At 36.4% G+C, this 23,824-nt stretch overlaps 2 protein-coding genes across 3 annotated transcripts; both read left to right on the top strand.

Moving 5' to 3' along the window:
• Positions 1-1,187: 1,187 nt before the first annotated feature.
• Positions 1,188-6,256, top strand: LOC120347341 (uncharacterized). 2 transcript variants are annotated; one of them, XM_039417268.2, is made up of 7 exons: positions 1,188-1,432; positions 1,947-2,203; positions 2,812-2,951; positions 3,202-3,319; positions 3,851-3,969; positions 4,051-4,146; positions 5,679-6,256. In XM_039417268.2, exons 1-7 carry the CDS (start codon positions 1,420-1,422, stop codon positions 6,010-6,012), a joined length of 1,077 nt encoding a protein of 358 aa, XP_039273202.2. In that variant the 5' UTR covers positions 1,188-1,419; the 3' UTR covers positions 6,013-6,256. The 2 variants fall into 2 exon arrangements, with proteins under 2 accessions (XP_039273202.2, XP_039273203.2); XM_039417269.2 differs by having other exon boundaries at positions 1,189-1,432; positions 5,682-6,256.
• An 8,958-nt stretch (positions 6,257-15,214) lies between these two features.
• On the top strand, positions 15,215-21,326 carry LOC120347360 (S-phase kinase-associated protein 1). The gene is made up of 4 exons (XM_039417293.2): positions 15,215-15,437; positions 17,166-17,309; positions 19,716-19,856; positions 20,513-21,326. The coding sequence occupies exons 1-4, from the start codon at positions 15,267-15,269 to the stop codon at positions 20,546-20,548; spliced, it is 492 nt and encodes a 163-aa protein (XP_039273227.1). The 5' UTR covers positions 15,215-15,266; the 3' UTR covers positions 20,549-21,326.
• Positions 21,327-23,824: the final 2,498 nt, after the last annotated feature.

Below are 23,824 nucleotides of genomic sequence, written 5' to 3'. Positions count from 1 at the left end.
GTAATGGAGGACATGTACTACGATTTCACACCAAAACAAGCGAAAATAAATCCTAAGAATGCTGCATATATGAGTATTTCATATCATTCATTCTCATATTTTATCATATAACGTATTTAATGAGGATGCTTCGTTATTCCGAGTATGTCAAAATTTATGTTCAGAAAAAGTTCATTGCTCAATGGCCGGTATAAATTTGTGACCCTAACTTTTCGATATTGCAATATTTTAGTATTTTACACTTATCTTGATCAGAAATTTATGGAAATCATTTCGATATTCGGACTAGAATAGGAAACAAGCACTTTTATTTGTAACTAAATATGTTACCATTATGTGGTTGAAATGTCTGTAAAAAATTGTTTTCAAAAAAGTTAATTTATGATTACGTTACATCAGTTATTAAATAATCTCGTTTCGTTTGCAACAGGATGAGTTTGTTTGTAGAGTAACTTGCCTTACATCCGCCCATTCAAACGTTGAATTGAATACGGACTGTGCGAGTAATTCAATTTGGTATATGTTTCCGCCGTATAAAAATATCGTTTGAAAGCAGCTTAGTTGGAGATATGTTCACCTGCACCCTAATTACTGTGAGATTCAAGCAGTATTTCTTCAGATGATTTTATTCTTCAATTTCGTTACCGTATACCGGGTGAAACCTCGGGCCGCACCTTTATTTAACATAGGCTTTCTAGTAGTAGCACAACAAGTTGGATTATTGATTTTATGACATGTGCTGCTCGCTTCGTAAAAGCTAGCTGTTAGGGCACTGTAACGTCATAGGCATATATTTGACTCGGTATAGGCTTTTCAACGCAAGGGGATTGGAATTATGCAAGCGGGTCGCACACCATTCTAAATTGGCACTTCTCCGCGGGCCGCACAAATTTTCCTTGTGGTCCGCGGGCCGCAGGTTGCACACTCCTGCCGTATACAATCGTACTATAACAATCAAGTGATTGAAGATTGTTTATGGCATTTTGCTCCATATTAAGTTCATGGAATATTGTTCGTAATTTTACCACGGATAAAATGATGAATCCAAATTAGTCGCATGCATGCTCACTCGGTTCGTCCGATCAGCCCAAACAAGGAAAATGAAGAAATTGTTTCGTTTCAATGCGTTTACATCAGTTAAAATTTAAGGAATTGTTATCACAAAATATTTGTTTCGAGAAAAATTTGGACAATTCATCTAAAAATGTTCTTAAAAGTGGATTACACCGTAGAGAGCGCGAGCAAGATACAAATAAATCCCAATTAAATAATGATAGCAGATCAATGTGATTAAAAAATGAATCTTGTTTTCAGTTGGGTCTGCATGTTTTGTTAATCCAGATAATTTACATAACCTTGAAAAGGATAATTTCTGGAAATTACCGCATGAGATCGAGATATGCCTCGCTGTGAAAACAAATGGAGCTAGCAGGTACACTCTGTAAAATTTTTACCGACAATCACCTGGAATTACGTATCACTACAATGTAGCCGTAAAATATAACGTCATTTTAGGGTATTGGACACAAAAAAATCAGTGAAATCACTATGAATGACTTGGGAATTCTACAGGATATCAATAGTGATCCTTACAATTTTTTTTCGGTAGTTATCACCGTAATCCTCAATAATATTAACTCGAAAGTAGCCTGTGAATTTACATTCAAAATTCGGTAAAAATCACCGTAAATATCTTGGCATTTGCATTTTGCATAACAGATAAATACATATTACAGGCTAGGCTACGTAACAAGGTTTATTTATAAAATAAATGTAAACGTAAAATGAATGGTATAACTTTTTCCTCTCATTTTTCAATTTTAAAATTATCATTCATTTTACGTTTACATTGTATATATATAAAATGCAATTAGCGAATTTCAGCAAATACGTAATTCTACCAAATTACGATATCAAAGTTTTTATCATTCTTTTTTTGTATGTAGAGAACGTGGACGGAAAACAATCGTCTTATATGAAGCCTGGCACAACCAACCCCAAATATAGAGATTCATTACATTCTGTAAACGATATGGCAAAGTCAAAGTCGAGGGTTTATATGAGAATATTTGCGTATGTGACGTGTTGTGGTTTATTACTGCTTGTTGGTGGTGGAACCTTCTTTATCTATAAAAGTTTGCTCATTGATAAACTTCCAGAAAAAGAAGTGAAGCCGGATGACACATTGGTATTGGGCCGATCGGTAAGAATTAATATCTTCAAATATAGTTTATGGTAGAACCAAGTGAGTCCACAACTTACCACAAGCTTAAATTTGATCCACAATACACTTTGACTAAAATGTGGTATTTGTCATGAATTATTGGGTTAATTTTAAACATGCCATGTAAAAAAGCGTTGTGCAAGCTTTAGATTTTCGTATTTTGAATCGAGTTCTACTTGGCGGCCAAGCAGATATTTTACTGTAGAATATTTTTTTAACGGGTCTTAGAATGAGTGGGTATGGCATTGTATGAATATAAACTCTTTCTTCGACATTGTAAATATATCCTTCATGATTGATACTTCTTGAGATAGGTTGTTGCAGAAATGTCAATGAGCATTTTAAACCCACCATGAGCGCCGTTTTAGTGAATAGCCATATTTGCACGAAAATAACTATTAATAAAAATGCGTTCATCTATTTGTACGCTGCTGTTGTTCACAAGCCAAAACAATTTCAAAATTGCGGAAAGTGATGAGCAAAATCATATACAAATACAATAGAAGAACCAAAGCAATATAGGAATCGTTAAAAAGAGTGTTCTCAATCAGTATTTTGCAAACAAGTTTAAGTTTGATTATTTGTAGGCACCAGCTCCAGCTGCATATCTAATGGATGATAACGCAAACTATTCAAAGGAATTTCAAATTGTTGCTTTTGCTTTCATCGGCGTCGGTATTGTTTTATTCGTGATTGGAGCGCCCCTGGCGACGCAGTTTTATCGAAGGTATTTTTAAAATCCAAATTTGAGGCGAGTGGCCCAATGCCAACAAAAATTAAATATTCTGTATATTAGCACATGATTCATATATTCAGTCATGGAATTCTGGGTACAACCCAGAAATATTTTCTTAAATACGTTGCTTCACCTACCGAAACAGACCGAGAATAGAATATGAAAACACTTCATTTGACTACAGAACTAGTAAATATTTTACTATCATACCTACCACGTTTATTATTATTATCGATTCAAGATACAGAGGAGCAAAAGATTCGGAAAGATCACCCATAATCGATCCTCTCAGTAAAAGGGACAAGTCGAAATCAAAAATTTATAATCCACAGAAGCAAAAGGAACCAATTGAACAAACGGTAAGTCCTTGATTCGTTTATTCAACTATACATAAACATACAATTACGTGAATGTTTCTTGATGAGAATATGTAAGATATTAGCTAATTTGGAAATGACTTTCTACTCTATCTCATACTAGTCACCCGTCAGTATACATAGCGATATCAAATTATAATTTCGTTGTATAGATCCGACCACTGTTCAAAAACACAGTTTCTTTTTTATCGCGGTTCTCTAGCCTTGCGTTTATTCCATCAATAAACTTTTTTTTCAGTATCGTGTTCTATTTTTGGTTACCTTCAATGTATCTGTACGATGAGGAGCTTTTTTGAAACACATACATTAAGTTTTAGGTTCCATTAAATTAATATTGATAAAAGTCGTTGAATTCTTAAGCATAACGACAACGCATACATTGGTAGTAGCAATACTTATTTTCGACTTCAAAACGACAGCAAATCGACAAGTTTTACAGGTTCATATTTGGATTACGCACATTTACGAACACTAATAATATCCCTATATTCTATTAATGTAAATTTTTCAAAGGCTGAATCCTCTTCAACTACACAAACTTCAAAAAAAGCGAGAATATTTCGCGGAAAACGAAAAACAAAACTCGGATGGATGCATAAAAGCAGAAAATCCTTTTCTCAAGAAGGATTTAGGTTAGTGCATATTAATTTACTTATATATATATATCAGAAATACAAAAATACCAAACATCCGCGATGCATTTGTGCTCACAGATTTGCTGCTCATAGACATCCATCCATGAATCAGATCACCATTGATAGCAGTGGATTTCTTGATAGACGAATCAGCGAAAATTCATCTGGTGGAAGGTGAGAACCATTAGAAATACATTTGTACAAATTCGTTTAAAGGCAATCGTGAAATACGTTCAGTTGGTAGTTTGGCAAAATGCGACATCTACGATCACATTCAACACGTGGTTTTTAAATCAGCGGTATATTCGTGCCACTTGGTTTGAAATCTATTGGCACGGTTTGGTAGCATCATGTCTCGTTTAGTTGACGAATTGTTCTGAGCGACAGGGTGCATTAGCGCAATTTCAGACGCTGTGTGTAAACCATGAGGTCTGGAATGTTTGTTATGGTCTTGTTTGGAAGAATAGCTCATTTCCTACCCAGCAATATAAGAATGAACGTTATATGACATTTGGAAGTAATAAAATATCGCTTACATTTCACGAGTGTACTTCCCGCTGCGATAGAAAAACGTCGCACAGCAAGAAAATAATTCAATAAACCTTGGCGTTGCGCGCTAACCAATAACAAAAGCTAGTATGATAAGGTCTTATTTTGAAGGTCCTTTTATATGCTACATAACATAGGAGAGTGGACATCTCACAACGTCAGGAAGGTATAAAAATATCGAGTCGTTTGATCGCAGCTGCCTCACCGAAAAAAAGTTAGTTCACATAGGCGTTTTATCTCGCAAATTCTCCTTGTCTCACGATTATAAGCTTTTATGATTCATAATAAATGTTTTATTATGACTCACAAAAGCTTTCAACGCGATAAAGCACAAACAAACAACCGATCGATCTATCAAGCCTAGCCTGGCCTGATTCGATGTGGTGACTTCTCAAACGGAAAATTTTCAAAACGCTTCAACGACACGAGCTAACGAAAAGCGTTTAGTATCATATGAAAGAGAAAACCAATGTGCAGTCAACTGTATAGTCACATTTGCGCTTTTCAATAGCTATACACGTCCAACAGATGATAGAATGAGAGAGTGTAAATATTTTTGTTATTTTTTGACGTTACGAGAGACCTCTTGAAAGAGGTGTTTTAGTTTACGGTCCTCCAGTGACATCTAGCGTATAGTACTCTAAAAGACCTTTCCAATGGTATATAATTATTGTATATTGGGTAAATTTTGGGGGTCGTATGACATTAATAAAAATGTATTCAAAATTGGGCTCGATTGGGCGTCTGAATCAGGTTAAGTTGTAAATCCCTAGAAGCGATTTTGTGTTGTTCAGCTTGGGACTCCTTCACTAGTCCACCTAACCGTTAATGGGGAAAAGCATACATACTAACTTGTGACACAATGATCATTATATATTGAAGATTCTTGTTTTGAACCCTATGCGAAACCTTATAAAATACAAAATTTTCGAGTCGTTTCACGACTCCAGCGCCTGTCATACCCGTGTGGATCGCTCGTATTACACAACTTAGACCAGTGACCACCTAAGACCAAAGCATCAGCCCCTAGATTCACATCGGTATTTCATGACAATCCAATAAGTAATTTTATAAACTAAATGAACTATGAAACTTTAGTAAAAAATTATTATTTCCTTTTGTAGCATAACTCTAATGAAAAGCTTTATTCTGTTTAGCAGTGATGACGATATTCCCGAGGTGAAAGATTCGCCAAAAATGCGACCCAAGTCACCGGGATTTATCGGATTCGTCAGTCGAATATTTCAGCGAAATACTGTAAAAGAAGGCGACTTTGAGCATAGAAAGTTGGAAAATATTCCCGGTACGTCTCGAGAAAAATCGACGAGTGGAACCTACGAAGAAACAAGTAATGTAACTACAAAGAAACATGATATGGATGCTGCAGCAGATAGGTCAAACGAGAGAAATAATTACGGAGTGAATCAGAGTTATGATTCCAGTAAAGACTTTGCAACCGACAATGATGGGCTTTATAACCTTCAGGATTAAACTTACGAGAACTAGTTACTAGAGTACATCTAAAGATCCAAGTTCAACAATTACCTCAACTCGTTGAAAAGTTACAAAGGCGGGTTGGATGCGAAAACATGGTCGTATCGGCATTACATTGTGTCGTAACAATTCCTAAATAGGGGAAATATTATAGTCAATGTTACCAGCTGAATTTGTATGCTAGTAGATCAATAATAAAGCAAAATACATGAGTGAATACGAGCAAGTGTTTACTACGAAACAGTGAGTTTGATGAGAAGGCATTTTGGGTAAGTGTCAAGTGGTTGGTGTAATGTCGCGTGGTTGTTAAACAGAGCTGCGGAACAGTGCCCGCAAACATCAAGCGAGAGCCCACAGCAGCGCTTTAAGCTAAACATGTAAACGCTAAAATAGCTCAGCAAAAGATCAGGCTTTCGGAAACAGAAGACATAGTGAGGTAATTGACGCTCACTTTTTAATTTTGATGACGTCATCGCACACAAAAAAACAAATTGCATGAACATAAAAAACGAGCTTATTGAGCACACGCGACATTGAAATAGAACAGTTTAATTTAGAGAAACTCCAAGCTGAAAGACAATTTTTTGAAATTAAATGTGTTGGAGCAATGATACATATATAAATTAGCTATTCAAGAAACCCACGTCCCTCATCAATTACTGAAAAATCGAAGGATATCAACCGACCCAGTACATAAAAAAACATGACATTGTTCCAATAAGATCCTCGCGTGTATTTTGTGTTTCAAAGCTTCAAAATGGAAACAATTGATTCTAAAACTAATAACATAATTTGTTTTCACTGAACACTTTTTGAGGTAGTCTACTTATTTGGGGATATGAATAGATGAGTCATGGTTTTTCGAGATTGCAATTTTATCCATGAAGTCGCAAAAAAATTCTGCTAAACTTGTTTAAAAATTCAGTATTTTTAGTTCAGTCAAAACCCACTGTTGAATAATTTAAAAATTTGATGAATGTTTTATATATTTGAGCTCTCTTGTTTTGTAGTAATGGATTTTGCAATTTGTTGATGATTAACTACATTCTGTTTTATCATGTCTTATTCATAAACGACGGAGCGTTTTCAAACAAGGTTTGTATCGTCTAATTGTCAAAATAAAAATACGAGTACCTTAAGAAATGTAATCAAAATAAGTAGTTCGTTGATAAATAAGGGCGGGTATTTCAAATGATCTAATTCTAAACTAAAGCAATTGGAGTTTGGTTTTGCACATGTAAGCGAGAGCTACACTGCAGCTTGATTAAAACGGACATCAATGATTATAAAATGTCCAATAAACCAGACCATAACTTCATAAAAAATTGCAATGAGTTGTTCTAGCAGCGATGCTCGACACCCAGTGTATTTTATCGGAGAGAATCCGGTAGCCATGTAAATCCCAGCACTATGTAATTCATATTTTCGCGTCATGCATGTATTTAATTGAAAGTTGATTCCAGATTTTCCGATATGACTTACTACGATACATGCCCTCTTCTGTGGGGCTGGGAATTTCAGAGAAAACACTTTAAAGGTTAACCGGGTAATCGGTTAACCGCGGTCTGACGCTTCACGTACTAATTTATAATTTTAACTTGTTACGTCACGACGGTTACAAAGCAATTTCGCGTGATTTTATCAGGGTATCGCTCAGAGTTATTTACGAATCGAGATAGTTTCATGATCGCTCTGCTGCAAGAGATATGCAGCGTGGTTCGGACATATGATGCATTTTGATAAATCCCGATTCCGGTATTAAATTTCATTTATGTGACAGATCTTCAGTCCTCGATCTGCAAATTTTACTTTGAGCATCAACTGCGCAATTGTTGGATGACATTGATTATACGATACTGCAATAAAATCGTGAACAATATATTTCGACCGAAAACTGATTCTGAATCTATCATTGTCAAGTTTTTATAATCAGCAATTTTGGTACTTCCTTTTTTTAACATTTATTGGGTGTTGTTTACCAACTCAGTTAGTGATATTCTTTTGAATTAAACGCCACATGAGATCAATTTGCGATTTCGTAAACATTTTTGAAGGAATTGTACACTGTAAAAGATGTTTTGTACCTGAGATGTCAGTTAACGGTTAACTCTTTGAACCCTGAAAGCCGGCTTTCCCGAGAAAGTCTTCTGACGCTGAAAGCCGGTTTAGCGGCTTTCGCATCCCGTAAGAGGTATGCAACTTTGAAACCTCATATCTCGCGAACCATTTATTATATTTAGACAAGTTTTACATCGTGTGAAAGATAATCTACAGGACTAAGTATAATTTTAAAATTGAGATAAAATATTGTGATCATCTTATGAAAATTGGCAAAATTAAAAAGCATAAACACTTCTGAAAATTGCTCAAATCTAATTGACAAAACTTAAATTTGTTTTCGATTAAACCTAGTACATTATCGACAAAATTTGTAGAATTTGAAGATAGCTTTCCAGTGATACCATTAGATTGAACTTATGTTGCACCATTCAAATTTTAGAAGCATTTTTATTCGTGATTTTGTTCGTCGCAAGATCGAGGCGACGTCAAGGTGACGTAAATAACGACCTAACACATTTACGCCGTTACGCAGCGACGTTAAGCAATTACGTTGGCACGTAGCACGTTTACGTTTCATACGAGAAACACTTTTCCTCGCATGCTCGTAACGTCATTTACTTAAGTTCGTACTCGTGAAGCGACTTACGACTTGTAAACGATACACGGGGAAATTTACGCATTACATCGGTTCGACTAAAACACACAATACGCAGTGTTATTGCCGTTTAATTGCATAAAGATATGAAAAATACGAATAGCCAAAATAAGGATTTTTAAAAACAGAATGATGGAACATATCGATGGATGCATTGTTTAGCGCCATTGCTGAGTTTTATTGTGCCATATTTTCTTCTTCCGATAGATGAATACTATCCAATATTTCATCTGGACAAAGATTTCGTTTAAAATCCATTGTAAATATAGCGATATCAGGAATGTAGCGTATATGCAGTAATTTCGAAAATCTAATGAGGCTGCAAAATGTAAAACACTGATCAGGTGAGCTACTGGTGCCACCATGTCTTCCGTGTACCCGTTATCAGTTTTTTTTTATTCAATCTTCATGATATCCAACGGTGAATAATTAGCCCCTGATGTTTCCGGCGGAACCTCATAAATTCATGAGGATCAAATATTTCGTTTTGGCCATTCATTTTCGTCCCATATCCAAATAGTAAACGTATATAAAATGGCCTTTATATTCTAGCAATTTTACTATGTTCGATCAAAATTCGTCTGAAAGGGTTTTATCTGCGGCCGAGATTATGATACTAATGCAATGAAGCCACAATCTGCACTCAAGCTGTGAACGACCAGATGTGCAATTGCGCAATATACCTCACGCAAAGAGTTACGCACGATACGTCGCATGAACGTTATCACGACAATGTCGTCGTCGCCCTTTGCGTCCTTACGCAAACTTGGCGTCAAATAGTTGATAAATTTTGTTCGCAAACCATTTGAATCGATAGTACAAATTCTGCAATAAAATGAGTTATGCATATGTTAAGAAAGTCATACGTATATTCTCCGAAAGGTAATTGTGTATACTTATCAAAATTGTACTTATATTGATGATACATTTCTAAGAAATGTATTAAATATTACCAAAATACAAAAAAATAGTAGATAGGGCTACAAATAGGCTTACACATCTCATCAAAACATCTCGTGAAAAATAATGCCAGTTAAAAATAAAAGACTAGATGAGCTTTTATATGATATATTACAGACCATCTGATATCTAATGGTTTAGAAGTTATTTTGATTTAAAATTAGGGATATTACAATTTTTTAACGCGTCGAATCGATGCGACGGCGTGGGAGGTCAGGGTGAGAGAGTAGCATCGTTCTGGGGATTCAGAGTTCAAAGAGTTAAAATAAATTGTAACCGTTAACCATCTAAAATCGGTTAACTGGTAACCATTCCCAGCCCTACTCTCCTACCTTACAGTCGGCAAAAAATATATTATTCAAAACTTGAGAATGAACAAGAAATATTTTCGTCACAATATATATGTATTTAAGCAATGTAATATTCTTCATCTCGTTATTTCATTTCAGCGTTGCTTTGTTGCAGTCTTATCACTTTTGAAGCTTTCGTTCTGCGTTTTTTATTTTTCGTATTTGAATAGAGAAAACACAAGTAGGAGCAATATATATATATATTATATTGCGAGAGGTGTGCTGGACTCCTCACCGCCGTGTGTTTCACGTAAGCACTGGTCAAAGCATCGAATGAAACTTGTACATATACTCCAAGAGTCGCCAAACCTCATTACATTACAACAAAGGTGGCTACTGCCCGGAGAATAGTAATCGAATCCAAACGGATCAGATAACAAGGTTCGGTATCCGCCTCTTCGGCGCCGTGCGTCAATTTTTGTATTTCGGGTTTCCAATATATTTATCAGTGACGAGCGTTTTCTCTCGCGACGTTTTATTATACTATTTCGTTTGATTATACTTGTGTCTGCTTGCAAAGAACCCATGAAAGTGGAAGACATCAAACACTCGTCAATTTTTATGGTGATAAAATAAATACTGATTACTGGTCTATTACGGCTTCTTCTACCATCAAATCCATGCATCTGAAACAGAGGTATGGATAACTGATAACTAATCCCATTTCCGACATGGACTGGCAACCGCCAGCCGATTGAGAGTTCAATCAATCATTTATTTTGGTTCTCTGACATCAACAATACAAAAAGACACAGATGACACAGACAAAACAAAATGCAGAGATATCTGGGAGACGGGCATAACTTTAAAAAATATGAGACGTGTATGTGTAACACAACGCTGCTTTTCCTACAAAACCACAGAACAAAATCCATTCCCTGACGCAAAACGGTGATGCTGTAGGCCTAGTTCAATTTCATTGCAAAAACAACACAGTGACAAAAAATTGTTCCTAAAAAAAAACAAGCTTGGTAAATAGATTGAATGTTCCATAGCAGTCTATGCATAAGTCATGGATTGGGGTATCGAGTTATTTTGTCGTTTTCGATTAGTTCAATTCAAAATCATTGTATCCGTTCCAATGTCGAATTTTCACGAACGACCACCATTCCAACAGGTGCAGTGGTCCAATCTTTGCTGCGCTCCGTTCCATCATCCACAACCAGTTTCATAAAAAGATCGAAACCTCGCAATAGACCCGTTACAGATCGTCCTCCATTTAACTTTGAATCCAATCTTTTATTCATATACTCCATTAATTCCGATGGATGGGCTTTGCTCTTGTTGATATGACGCGATACAAATACCGAAACATACAGCGCGTAGAATTCTCTAGTCTTTTCAGCAGACACGTCCGCACCCGACGACCGTCGGAACGGAGTAAGTAATCAGTATTAACGGTATATTCGCAAATTCATTTACCAGATTTTAACTGATCATGCGGAATTATGTATGTATGTATGTTTATTCGTCTCGTAATATTGATAACAAATAAATGAACGATTATTATTATTTAAGACGGGATGCATGCACAAGACCGTACCGGCCTAAAACACAAATGTGCGGCATGCACCCTTTTTGACAAATATAAAACAAAAAACATATTAAATATGTATAATATGGTCCCTTATATAGACAGTTGTGCAATGTGGGGCAAAGGATCATTTGGTGTGGTGAAAGTGGTACGGGTGGTGTATACAAAACTCTTTATACAGGGGAGCTTATAAGACAGGGATGGCGAACCACTGACCCGCGGGTCACAAAGTGACCCACGTCGTTTTATTCGTGACCCACCAAGGCACGAATGAAATAAAAAAATGCTAACATATCAGTGCTAAAAAATTGATAAAACCGGCCTTAAATTATTAACTATATAAAACTATAAACTAAACTATAATGTACCGTCAGTTGGGCAGTCAAGGCTGCGATCGCTCATATTCGAATTTATATTTTCGGGCCGGTATGATAATTTTCAAAACCCCTAATCTTTGACGCATGTCTGCACCGCTGTGTACCGTTATTCAGCTATTGGCTCTGACATCGTTTATGATATAACAATGCAAGCGATCTGTTCATTTTTCGCAACGCCTTGTCTCTTTCGGAAGTGCACCTGCATGCTTTTTTAGGGGTTATACGAGAACTAGATGCTACTTTGCATTTCACTAGTTTCTCATCTACAATGCCGCTGAGAAAACAAAATCTTCCAGACTTGAAATAAAAACCTAGAATCCGAAATACCAATGGGGCAGTGTAAAAGTGCTTTAATGTGGTTGGAAGCAGATCGAAAAATATAACACTATCAGAGTGGAATTCCCTCTAAGAGTCTAAACTATTTGGTACCGTAAATAAATTTTCCCCATCATCCTAAACCTTTTTTGGTAATTAATATGCGGGTTTTCGTACTCTAATTTCATGAAATCGAGTGCCATAAAAAGTCCATAATAGAAATGCTGCATTATCCTAAAACCACACCAACACCAACAGAAGCTTACAATATTTGATTCAGAAGTTTCTTATAGATACAAACATTGATTAAATATCTGTGACCCACTCTCTTCTGTTCCGCGATAAAAATATAATTTTTGACCTATTCATCGGAAAAGGTTCGCCATCCCTGTTATAAGACAAGACAATATATATAAATGGAGACAACACAGCACCAAATAAACATATACATAACAATGAAATCAAAATTTAGGCGTAAATACAGCGCCTTTTGAGTGGTGAGACCATATAGACATAGTATGAATGGGCGAAGTATAAGAGATAAATTTGCGGTTCTTATGCTTATATTGTATGCGTCACTCAAGGGTGCTAGTAGAGTATTTGATAGAATATATCTATTTCAGCAAAAATGTGAACCATACAGATTTTGTTGAAATACTTCAGTTCGAGTGTCAAATTCTTAGGTATCCTTGTTTTATTTATAAAATTGAAGCCGAATGTGGTAAAAATTAAAGGAAAAATAAACTTAAAGAAAAGCATTTCAACAAAGCCTGTCATGATTGCATTTTTTCCAGAAGAAAATAAATGTATAAAAGTACTATTGAATTAAGGCTAACATTTTATAAAAAAGAAGCATTGTTTCCATGTCATGGATTGCCCTAATTGTATTAGGATCACAATAGAGTAATGTAGTTTCATGGGGGAAGGAAGAGAGGAATATATTTGATTTTGTGCCATGACCTATATGAGAAAGAAAGGGCCCAGCATGCTACTTTGACAAAGAGAACTGTTTCTATTGATGGCTGGATTCAAATTTGATGTAATTGTAATTTATTATCTTTAATCTAATTTGCTGTTTTTATTGTCTTTGTCTAATTAAGCATGATAATAAGATTAGAAGGGTGAGTTAAAATATTAATTCAGTTCATTGTTTCGTATTGCATTCTGCTGAGGTAGCCTGCGGAGTTTGAAATCGCCATCTACTGGGTGGTGATCTGATATCCTTCGGAGTTTCCTGTTGGTACTTCCAATCCAAATAGTCTCTAGTAGCCCATCTTAGTAACCGAATTCCCTAGAAAAAAATAAACTCCGAAACAGTAATATGTTCAAAACAAAGATTTTGGTTAATATGATGATAACAAATGTTGCATAAGTTTGGAACGAAATTCTGAATTTGATTATTATATCTACTTAAACTCTAACCCTAACCCAAATCAATCAAAACTGTAGGTGACCGTACATTTGAACCCACGTACATTTGAACCCATGTGTATATCCCCGAGTTCAATCTATATACAGGTGCTACCCATGGGTTAGGGTTAGTATGGATTCAAATATCCACAAAACAAAAAAAATAGTAAAATAGTAAAATAGGTGCAATAGTATGCAGGTGCAATTGTCGTGGGTTCAAATGTACGTGGGTTCAAATGTAGGCCTACGGGAGCCAAAACTGTATCCATAAGTAAAACGTTCCAACTTGCCCAATATTTGTCACCATGAGGAGTTGTTCGCCATATGATTATTAATCCGTCTTTTTTATCGGTTTTTCCATCCCCCGTGATAAATATGTAAAATCCTATCCTTCACGATCCTGTAACATAGCACTTTACGACAGTGAAAGTGAAGTTTTACAACAGACTTGCGGTGTGTTGTTTGGTGCAAAGTCACTTTGGTCTGGTGTTGCTACACTTGTCACGTGACGCGACGTCCAGTAGGCTGTACTTGCCGAAAAAGCGTTTGTTCTTCGTTGTTATGAACCGTCGAAACTGCGGGCGCGTTTGTCGTTTTTCTCGGCGGCCGTTATGTATCTGCATAATGATTACCGGTAGATTGTTTGTACGTACTCGTATTAATGTGTGTTTGTTTTGGTTGGAATATTCTAAATATAAGTCTGTAAGTATACCGGTACGATGTTGACAGAGCATCCGCGGTCGGGTCGTCTTACGAAACCGGTACCGGTACGGTACCGTACGCAAGAACGACCTAATCTAACATTGACACTTGACAGCCTGGAAATCGCTTTCTGTTGGTTTGCTGGTGCGAAGTAAACGCGATAACTGCTTGAATGATACCAAATAAGAATGTGATGTAGAAACAGTACCGGTACTGGTACCGGTACCGTACCGATAGTTGAAATCTGTATTTGATTACTCCGCGAGGGTTCACGGGTTCGAATCCCATGCCAGGATGATTACCGTATATGCGAGAAGATTGCTGGTATCCTCGCCGCTGTAGGGTGGTTCACGTAACCGCTGGTCGGTTACGGCGACCTCCACTATTAAGTCCATGCTTCCGAAAACAAATACGGTACCGTAACTGGCTAACTAATCCCATACCGGTATCCAGATATCCGACATAGTCTGAAAGAGGTCAACAGATATCTGGATATTAAGTCTATGCATCTGAAAACAAATAACTGGCTACCGTATCTAATCCCCATGGACTGGTACGGTATCCGGACGAGAGGTTGTGGTTCACCATGGGGTTAAGCCGTCTTATCGGCTTTCTGCTTCCCCGGGATAAAGATGTGAATCCTATCCTAAATTTAACTCTGCAACTATGGACAGAACTGAGCAGCATAATAATCAGACAACTTAACAGTCGTTATCTGGTAGACATTTCTGCATTTATATTGATTCGAGGACAGCTAATAAATCGTACTGGAAACATTAGGTACCTGTTTCAATATAGTCTAGTACATGTTATGAACTTTTCATTTTGTAATTTCAGGCAAATATATTTAAATAAGCGAGTGATATAAATAAGTGATATCAGCAAAAATGCCTTCCATCAAATTACAAAGTGCAGATGGAGATGTTTTTGATGTAGACATTGATATTGCCAAACAATCTATGACCATCAAGACTATGTTGGAAGATCTAGGAATGGAACCTGGTGATGACGAAGAATCAATTCCATTACCAAACACAAATGCCGCAATCTTGAGAAAGGTGGTATATCATAATTATAACTGGGTTTTTTAATTAATTTGTAATATTTTTTCATATGAATTTTTCTGTTTTTGGTGCTCCGGAAGTATACGTACGAAGATGGCGGACACCGGAATATAGTATGTGTACCAGGTTAGAGTTAGGCAATAATTTCAGGTACAAATACTACGGGAGTCACTCGGCTAGTCCTCGAACTCGTAATAGCACTAAAATAAGAAAAATTGGAATAAAATTATGGCCTTACCCTAACCTGGTACACATAATACATTCCGGCCACCGCCATCTTGGTACGCATACTTCAGGAGTACCGAATTTTTTCTGTGAAGGTTTCAGCACTCCTTTAGCTTCCAACTTATATTTGAGCAAGTTAAATTCAATTTGTTACTGTCATATGGGCTTAGCGATATAATTGGTGGTGTATCATCGATAATTGATATTACTGTATTATTGTAGATTGATATAGGATAGGATTTACGTATTAATTACGAGGGAAGAAAAGCCGATGACTCGATCGGATAGCAAACCACAGCCTTCCTACCGGTTACCAGTTCATATCGGGTATGGGATTGGTTAGATGAACTTGATGGCGGATAAAGCCATACTGACCAGTGGTTATGTGAACCATCCTGCGGCAGCGAGGAGTCCAGCAATCCTCTCGCACATAACTATCGAGTGGAAGTGGTGACTCCTCTACAACCCATGGGCCAGGGCCACGGCCCATCAGGCTATGGGCCGCGGCCCATCAAGTTGTGTAAAGGGATAAAATAATAAAGACTAATAAATATGTAAATTCTACCTAAATCCTACCCACTCCCTGAACTCATAATAGAACTATAATGTCTGAATATGAAAAATCTGAACATAATTTTGTCCTAACCCTAACCTGGTACACACACTTCAGGTGTATCCTTTTCTGTAGCTTGGTATTTTGCTTTATTTTTATGAAAAGGCTTATCGCAGGAAAAAGGTTTGGTGGCATGCCGCGATTTTTGTTTGGTTCCAATATTGACAATTTTGTAAAAATTGAAAGTTTTCTGATGGGCCGCGGCCCATAGCTTGATGGGCCATGGCCCATGTGGCCCAATTAGATGGGCTGTGGCCCCGGCCTATGGGCCGTAGAGGAGTCACCACCCCTGTAGTAACTATCCCCGACAGATTCGAACCTAGGCAGGGTAATCGGATGTGCTGTGGCAAGTGGGAATTGCTAATTCTTAGCATGATAAAGCGACGCACCGCATAAATAGGCTTACATTCTCACATTTTGGCTTAGTAACTATCCAGGCCTAGTCATTATCTATGCATGTTTTATGATGAAAACATTTTTTAACTCTTGATTATACTAGATGGTACTGGAGTAATGTGGGCGTAACTGGTTGATTATATACTATTTGAGTTGTGTATCATGAGTAGGAAATGGGTTTTTGAATAATTATAATCACCAATTAGTTTTATAGATCTCAATCTGAGTTACTCTTAGTGGCTAATCTATTCTCTTGTTAATTAAAATTGGTATTTATCTCAGATTAAAGTTAGTTAGTTAAATCAGTTAGTTAATAAAAATGCATCTCTAGTGTACAAAACAAAGCAATGTGAAATACATTTTCCATCTCTTTTATATAGTTTTCTTCTGTTCTGCACTGTTTCTTCCTGTTAAGTGTTATCATCGATTCATTGTGTTGTCAATTCAGTCTTATTCAACAAAAAATTTATTTTGATGTTGCAATCCAGGTATTACAGTGGTGCACACAGCACAAAGATGATCCCCCTCCACCAGAAGATGATGAAAATAAGGAAAAAAGAACTGATGATATCCCGGTTTGGGATCAAGAGTTTTTGAAAGTTGATCAGGGAACGCTTTTCGAACTCATTGTGGTGCGTATTAATTGTCATTTGTTAGTATAAGTTATTTCGACTCCATAATCAGCATAACAATAAAATTATTGATAAAAACAAATAGATAAAAACTGAATATGAAATCAGGAAAGCAAACAAGACCTTAGATAAGGCTTAAAACTTACAGAATGTAAGATGAAAGGTTTTGCCAAGAAGAAGTGGTACGTGTTCACTCACCTAAAATTATTATAATTATTTCACACAGGCACTCACCACACACACACACAAGCACAGAGACATTATTTAAGTAAAAAAGAAAACACGATTAGCTTAGGGTAAACTACACATGGTGATGGTTGAATGTTTCGTCATCAAATATCTGTGTATTATATAAACTTTGGGAGTACCAACTTTGGATTGCATTGCATTAGTCAATCTTTCAAATCTATCAATCAATTTCATTTTGGTTGCTCTGGCATAAAACAAAACAACAACAAACCGACAAACAAAATGCAGAGACACCTGGAAGACAAGCATAACCTAGGTTCAATTGGTTTAAATATTACAAGTATCAACCTTGTTCTTGGTTATTCTATATGACCTTACTCGTCTATAAATAAAATACAGACAGGACGACAGGAGAAAACATTACTAAAATACCTGATGCTTTGTTATGAAACATTTAGTAACATTTAGCATATAAATTCACTAACATTAGTCATTACTAAAGATTTGCTTGAGACAATTTATATTTGTTTAAAGCAGTGGTTCCCAACCGCCGGTCCGCGGACCGGTGCCGGTCCACGAAGCTTTTTTGCCGGTCCGCGAGAAATTTTGTTGTTTTTATGCCGTCTCAATCGCTTTACCGTATACAAAGTTTTTTTTTTGTACTTTGTAGCCTACCGTATACAAAGCTGCGTTGGCTCATTACGCAATTCTCTTCCGCCGTCATATTGCGACATCTTGAAGCCGTCTTACGCGACATCTTGGCGCCGAGCATTCACACTTTTCGCCTCCGATTCATCGCGAATGCGCTCCATCAAATCTCGCAAAATTAAGAAGCCTCAAAATCGGCATGCGTGCTTTTTCTGTTCTGCGTGCTTTTCCTACTTAATATGACCATCCATATAAAACGTAATGCATATCTTCTTTTTCAAACCTGAAAACAGTCAAAAACAGTATAATATTCCAGTAAGATAGGAACTTGTTGCGACCCCACAGGTGGTCACGAGACGCGCAAAAGAACATGGGCCGCAGAGATCTTTTCCAGACACAGTAGGATTTTGAGCCTGTTGCCAAGTTAACGACGACTTTGTCATTGTAATGCAAATTCATTTCGTTTGAGGCGTCGATCAACTGCAGAGGGATTTTTATGATGAACCCATTCAAAAATAAAAGGCTTGATTAAAATGGCGATTCTACTTTACAGTCCCGATTAAAAAAGAATTACTTATCACAATTTTAGATATCTCTTGATAACGAATACTCATGGCCAAGTAATCGAGCAATCGAACTGTTGTCCGTCTTTTCAGCCAGTTACTGCGTTATGCGAAAAAAACATCATCACTAGATTCAATTACAACGAAGCAAAGAAATTGGCTGCACGCGGCTGCAGAGCTACGTGTTGCAAAAACTTCTTTGAGCCTCGTTTGTAATCTTATATTGGAAACAAAACAGCAGCAAAATTCTCACAGGAGTTAATTGTGTTTGTACATGATTTGGCATGTACCTGTTTTTAATGTGAGATATTTTATGCATACCTTTCTTACGCATAATGGGTGCCCAGCACTGCATTTCATTACGCAAATATATGTTATTCTTTTCTGTTCCGGCCATTTTAATTTTTTGCCGGTCCGCGAACACATTTAATGTAATTTTACCGGTCCGCCAGGGTAGAAAGGTTGGGGACCGCTGGTTTAAAGGATACAATGATAGTTTCTTCCCCCTCTCCAATCAGATAGATTTTTCTAAAGCTCTCGTTTTATTCGATTCGATTACTCGATTCAATAAACACTATTTCAAAATGCCTTCATTTATCTTGATAATCAGTGTGATTTGTGCACATAAACAACTATCTCGAAAAGCATTCTCTTGATATATCTCATGCCATTCATTAGTCAGTGGGAGAAGGTAAAAAAAGAGATAATCTCAATTAGAACTAGCCATTTAATAATGCCCAATACCAATTCTTGCGAAAGGAATTAGTCCGAATAGTTGGCGAAAAAAATTCCTTTTTGGTAATTATCAGAAATAAAGCCATTTTTTCCCTCTAATAACTTCAGCAAGTGAGTGCTTATGAACAATGTGTCTGATTGTACAGAATGCCGTCGCCATGCCATCTTTCTTCAATATTAGTATTCATTAACCTTAATAATGCTTATTTGAATGACCTCTTTGATAAATATTTTATTATGTCGAATTACAAAGTTTACTTTTTTCATACAGGCAGCAAATTATCTTGACATCAAAGGTCTTCTTGATGTGACTTGTAAAACTGTTGCAAACATGATCAAAGGCAAAACACCAGAAGAAATTCGAAAAACGTTTAATATCAAGAATGATTTCACTGAAGAGGAGGAAGCACAGGTATGCACAAGCACAAGGCTTTACATTGTCGTTCAGTGAAGCAAAGGCCGGGGAGCGACAGTCTTAAAACTGCGACTCAATAGAGCCTTTTTCTTGACGATGTAAATATAAATCACTTGGTGCCCATCATACTACGAAATACAAGTATAAACAACGATATGACTGTCTGAATTTTCAATTTATATTTTGTGTCAATGTAGGCAATCAAAGAATAGGTCCTCCCTGTAGTGTGTGTACCAGACCAGGTTAAAGTTGGGCCATAATTTTATTTTGATTTTTCTTATTTTAGTTCTATTATGAGTTCGGGGACTGTCTGTGTTAGCCAATATACTGCCTGCCCATAGGTTTCAGTTCCTTCACACAACTTGATGTAAAGCAGGCGAACAGAATTAGTTACCTTCATAATGGTACACATACTCCTGAAGCGTCAAAAAGTATCCCGCTAATCTGCTTTATGCACAAAATTAGAGGTATAATAAATACTATGCTTGTTGTTGGCATACTTCACTGTCCTCCCAGTTTGTATTAAAATAGTTTTCTGGAATTTCAAGTATTGTTTTAATTATTCCATGAAGTTTTTTTTGTTGTTGAGAAAATGAAAATATTTATAGCTCACTTGAATCGTTTGTGTAACTTTGATGCTTTTTCTGTTACAGGTTCGCAAAGAGAACCAGTGGTGCGAAGAGAAGTGAATAAAAGCAAATATAATTTTTATATGTAGTTTGGAAAATTTTCGTTACTTTTTCTGTGTATATATTGACGTTTATTCTCCACAAAAATATTTCCTGTGATTTTGATTTAGTGTTTGGCATTTTTGATTGCTTATGGTTGTTGAAATTGTGTATCGGACCCACTAACATTTCAGAAGAGTTTCGAGTACATAGTGATTCTGGAATTCTGCAAGATTTGAAAATTTCTGATAAATCAATATTTTTGGGTAAACCCTTTTGTATTTTTTGTGAAATTTTTCGTAATTTATGTTAGAATTATTTTGAGTACAACCTGGATACTCCTGTACTTTCTGGAATTAGTTTGGTTATATTTTTTTTAAATATAATAGAGTATTACAGAAAGTCTGTTGTGTAAACTAATGTCAAATTGCCACTGGTAAGAATGGATAATTGTGTATATATTTTTGGACCCTAAATTTACAATACATGTATTTTGGTTGTCATAGTGTTATTTCTTTGAAAAGTTTCAAAACAACGCGGCACTAGATGCGGAATTTATTCATCAATTTTTGTTGTGTGGCACACGTTCCACTCAGTCAGTTGCCGTGTCGTATATTTTGGTATGACTTCTTTTGATTATGTACAGATCACAAACAAATTTTTCATGCTCATTATTTTTTTTGGCAATGTATGACAACAGTCAAATGTACGGATTAATATTGGTATTCGGTTTTCTCCACCATGTATGGTGTGATGCGTCTGATGTTCATTTTTTATCCAATAAAAGTAGTATTTTCAAGTGTTTTTGTAATGTTATCACCTCACATCAGTACTATCAAATATTGTCTGGTGTTGTGTATGAAATTTTGAAAGTTTGTTTCATCAAACTACCTTATTATTTGCAGTAGCGTGCGCTGAGATGTCTAACTCCTATTTGGTCACACCTAATAGGTGATGGATATCACATTATCATAACCTGCCTACGAGTTTGTGTGGCTATCTTGGAGCCCTTTGTTTAAAAAAATATATCGTTCCATTACTCTGGGGGGGAAAGAGAGAGATGAATTTGTTGCCATGAAACGAAGTCAACACTATTATAAACATAAGCCAATAGAATTTTTTTTAACATTAGTTAATTTTTTTGTTCGGGTCAGTGTATAGCACAATAAGGTCATCTAGGCCGCACCGGTCCGCGGACCAGCGGTTAGAAACTACTGATCTAAGCTCCCACACTTGTGTACAAGCTTTCATCCCGGCAGATGTGACAAAATATAAATAAATGGATAAGTCGGCAATTTATGGGTTAAGGAGGGGTTTAGTTGGTGTGGCGCAACGTGCTAAGCGTTAGGAACACGCTCGCCACCTCACTACCCAGCGTGGGTTCGAATCCCATGTGGGATAGGACTGCTGGACTCCTCATCGATGTAGGGTGATTCACGTAAACGCTGGTCTGTTCCGGCTCAACGGGCTAAGCGTTAGGACAGCGTTTCCCAACCTTTTTTGGTCGCGGACTGTTTTCTCACCGGCGAAAACCTTTGCGGACTCGAGGTGCGTTTATTGCAACCGTACTCTGTGTAAAGCAGCAATAAAACCAAACACAACGAATTTTGAAATCGAAAATTTGCCGCAATTACGCGTTCGTTAAAAGAGCCGACATTTTTGGTGTATAATGGATTTTTCTGTCACACAGTATTCATTCCATGACAACGACGAGAATTTGAAATGTATTTATATTTTAATTTAATTAAGCGTTTTAGCAGGGTTAATTGTGTTCATCATGGTAACTCGCGGTTGCGTCGACTTACGACAAGATGAAGGCATTACTTTTTTTTAAATTCCACTGCCATCTGCGAACATAATAATGAGAATTGAGAGAATATATTGCCTGAATATATTCAGCTTTGATACATATTTTTTTCGATCTTGCGAATTCGTTATCTCTGTCAGAAAAAATCATACTATCTGCTATAAATTTCCGGAACGTACAACTTAATTTACTATTTATTAAAAATATATTTGAAGTATATATATTAGTAAATCAAGAATACATATTCATCGAGAGAGAGAGAGAGAGAAAGAGATTTATTTTCGTCAACCAGAAAAAAAAAATACTGAAACAATAGCAACAATAAAAATATATACAATGATATGTAGAGTTTTTCGGTATAGACTGGGAGGAGCGATACGACCATACGGTCATCAGAGTCAGCTCCCCCCATATTCACTATTTTAATTATGCATATAAGAATTCTTGAGTTAGTATATGGTATAAAAGAGAATGGATAAGGTTGTCTGGTTTTCTACAAATGAAATTCTCGCGACAACTTCTGAAGTAATCGTCGCGTATACGTCACTCGTTAAAGGAGCCGACTTTTCAGTGATTTTTTTCTGTTGCATAAACTATTCAATCCATCCCCATGTGTGATTCTTTTAAACTGCGGTTGTGTTGACGAAATAAGAGCAATACTACTCAGAAAATATCATGACAATCCGTGGACACAAAAATGCGTGGTAAAGTGCCCGATTATATCTTGTTTTGACTCGTATTTTTGTGAATTCGACATTACTACTGTGCGTACATTTACACTGTAACTTCTGATGACTTTGCTTTCTTATTAAGCGAATTAGATAAGTATCTGACTCCAAAAACAGAATATATAGTAGGTTACGTGTTCAATTTGAGATATCTGTTAATTTTATATAACAGTAAGGATCTGACCCATTTGCCTGTAAAGATTTTTATTTCCACAGATAATATATCACAATAAATTGACTTACAATAAAACACACTCACAATCGTGAAAACCAAGTCGGTGATGAATTAGCATTGTTGCATCGAAATTGAAATAGAAAAGCCGGTTGCTGTATCGAACGAATAGAAAAGCCGGTTGCTGTATCGAACGAATAGAAAAGCCGGTTGCTGTATCGAACGAATTGAAATAGAAAAAGCCGGGCAAACCACGATCAAAATGTCTATTTAAACGGTAACATCTTTTTCATCTCGCTCGCCAAAAACGGTACCTTTCTTTATTATCCAAAAATCTCGTTTCCCACGGAGCAATTTTTGCTCATATCTAGAATGTTCGGTACCCTTCTTACAATAATTACACTTGTTTATAGGTTACCTGACATGGGAAATATCCATTTTCTCATACACGAGAAAGATCTAGACTCAATATTTCGAATGATCTAGAAAGATCTCTTCAATATTTCGGTTGTTTATGGGTCACCCGACATGGGAAAATATCCATTTTCTCATACACGAGAAAGACTAGAAAGATCTCTTCAATATTTCGA

The sequence above is a fragment of the Styela clava genome, chromosome 11 (genome assembly GCF_964204865.1).
Source record: "Styela clava chromosome 11, kaStyClav1.hap1.2, whole genome shotgun sequence".
NCBI classification, from domain to species: domain Eukaryota; kingdom Metazoa; phylum Chordata; class Ascidiacea; order Stolidobranchia; family Styelidae; genus Styela; species Styela clava.
The sequence above is the reverse complement of the archived record's forward strand: the minus strand, read 5'-3'. Positions and strand labels throughout refer to the sequence as shown.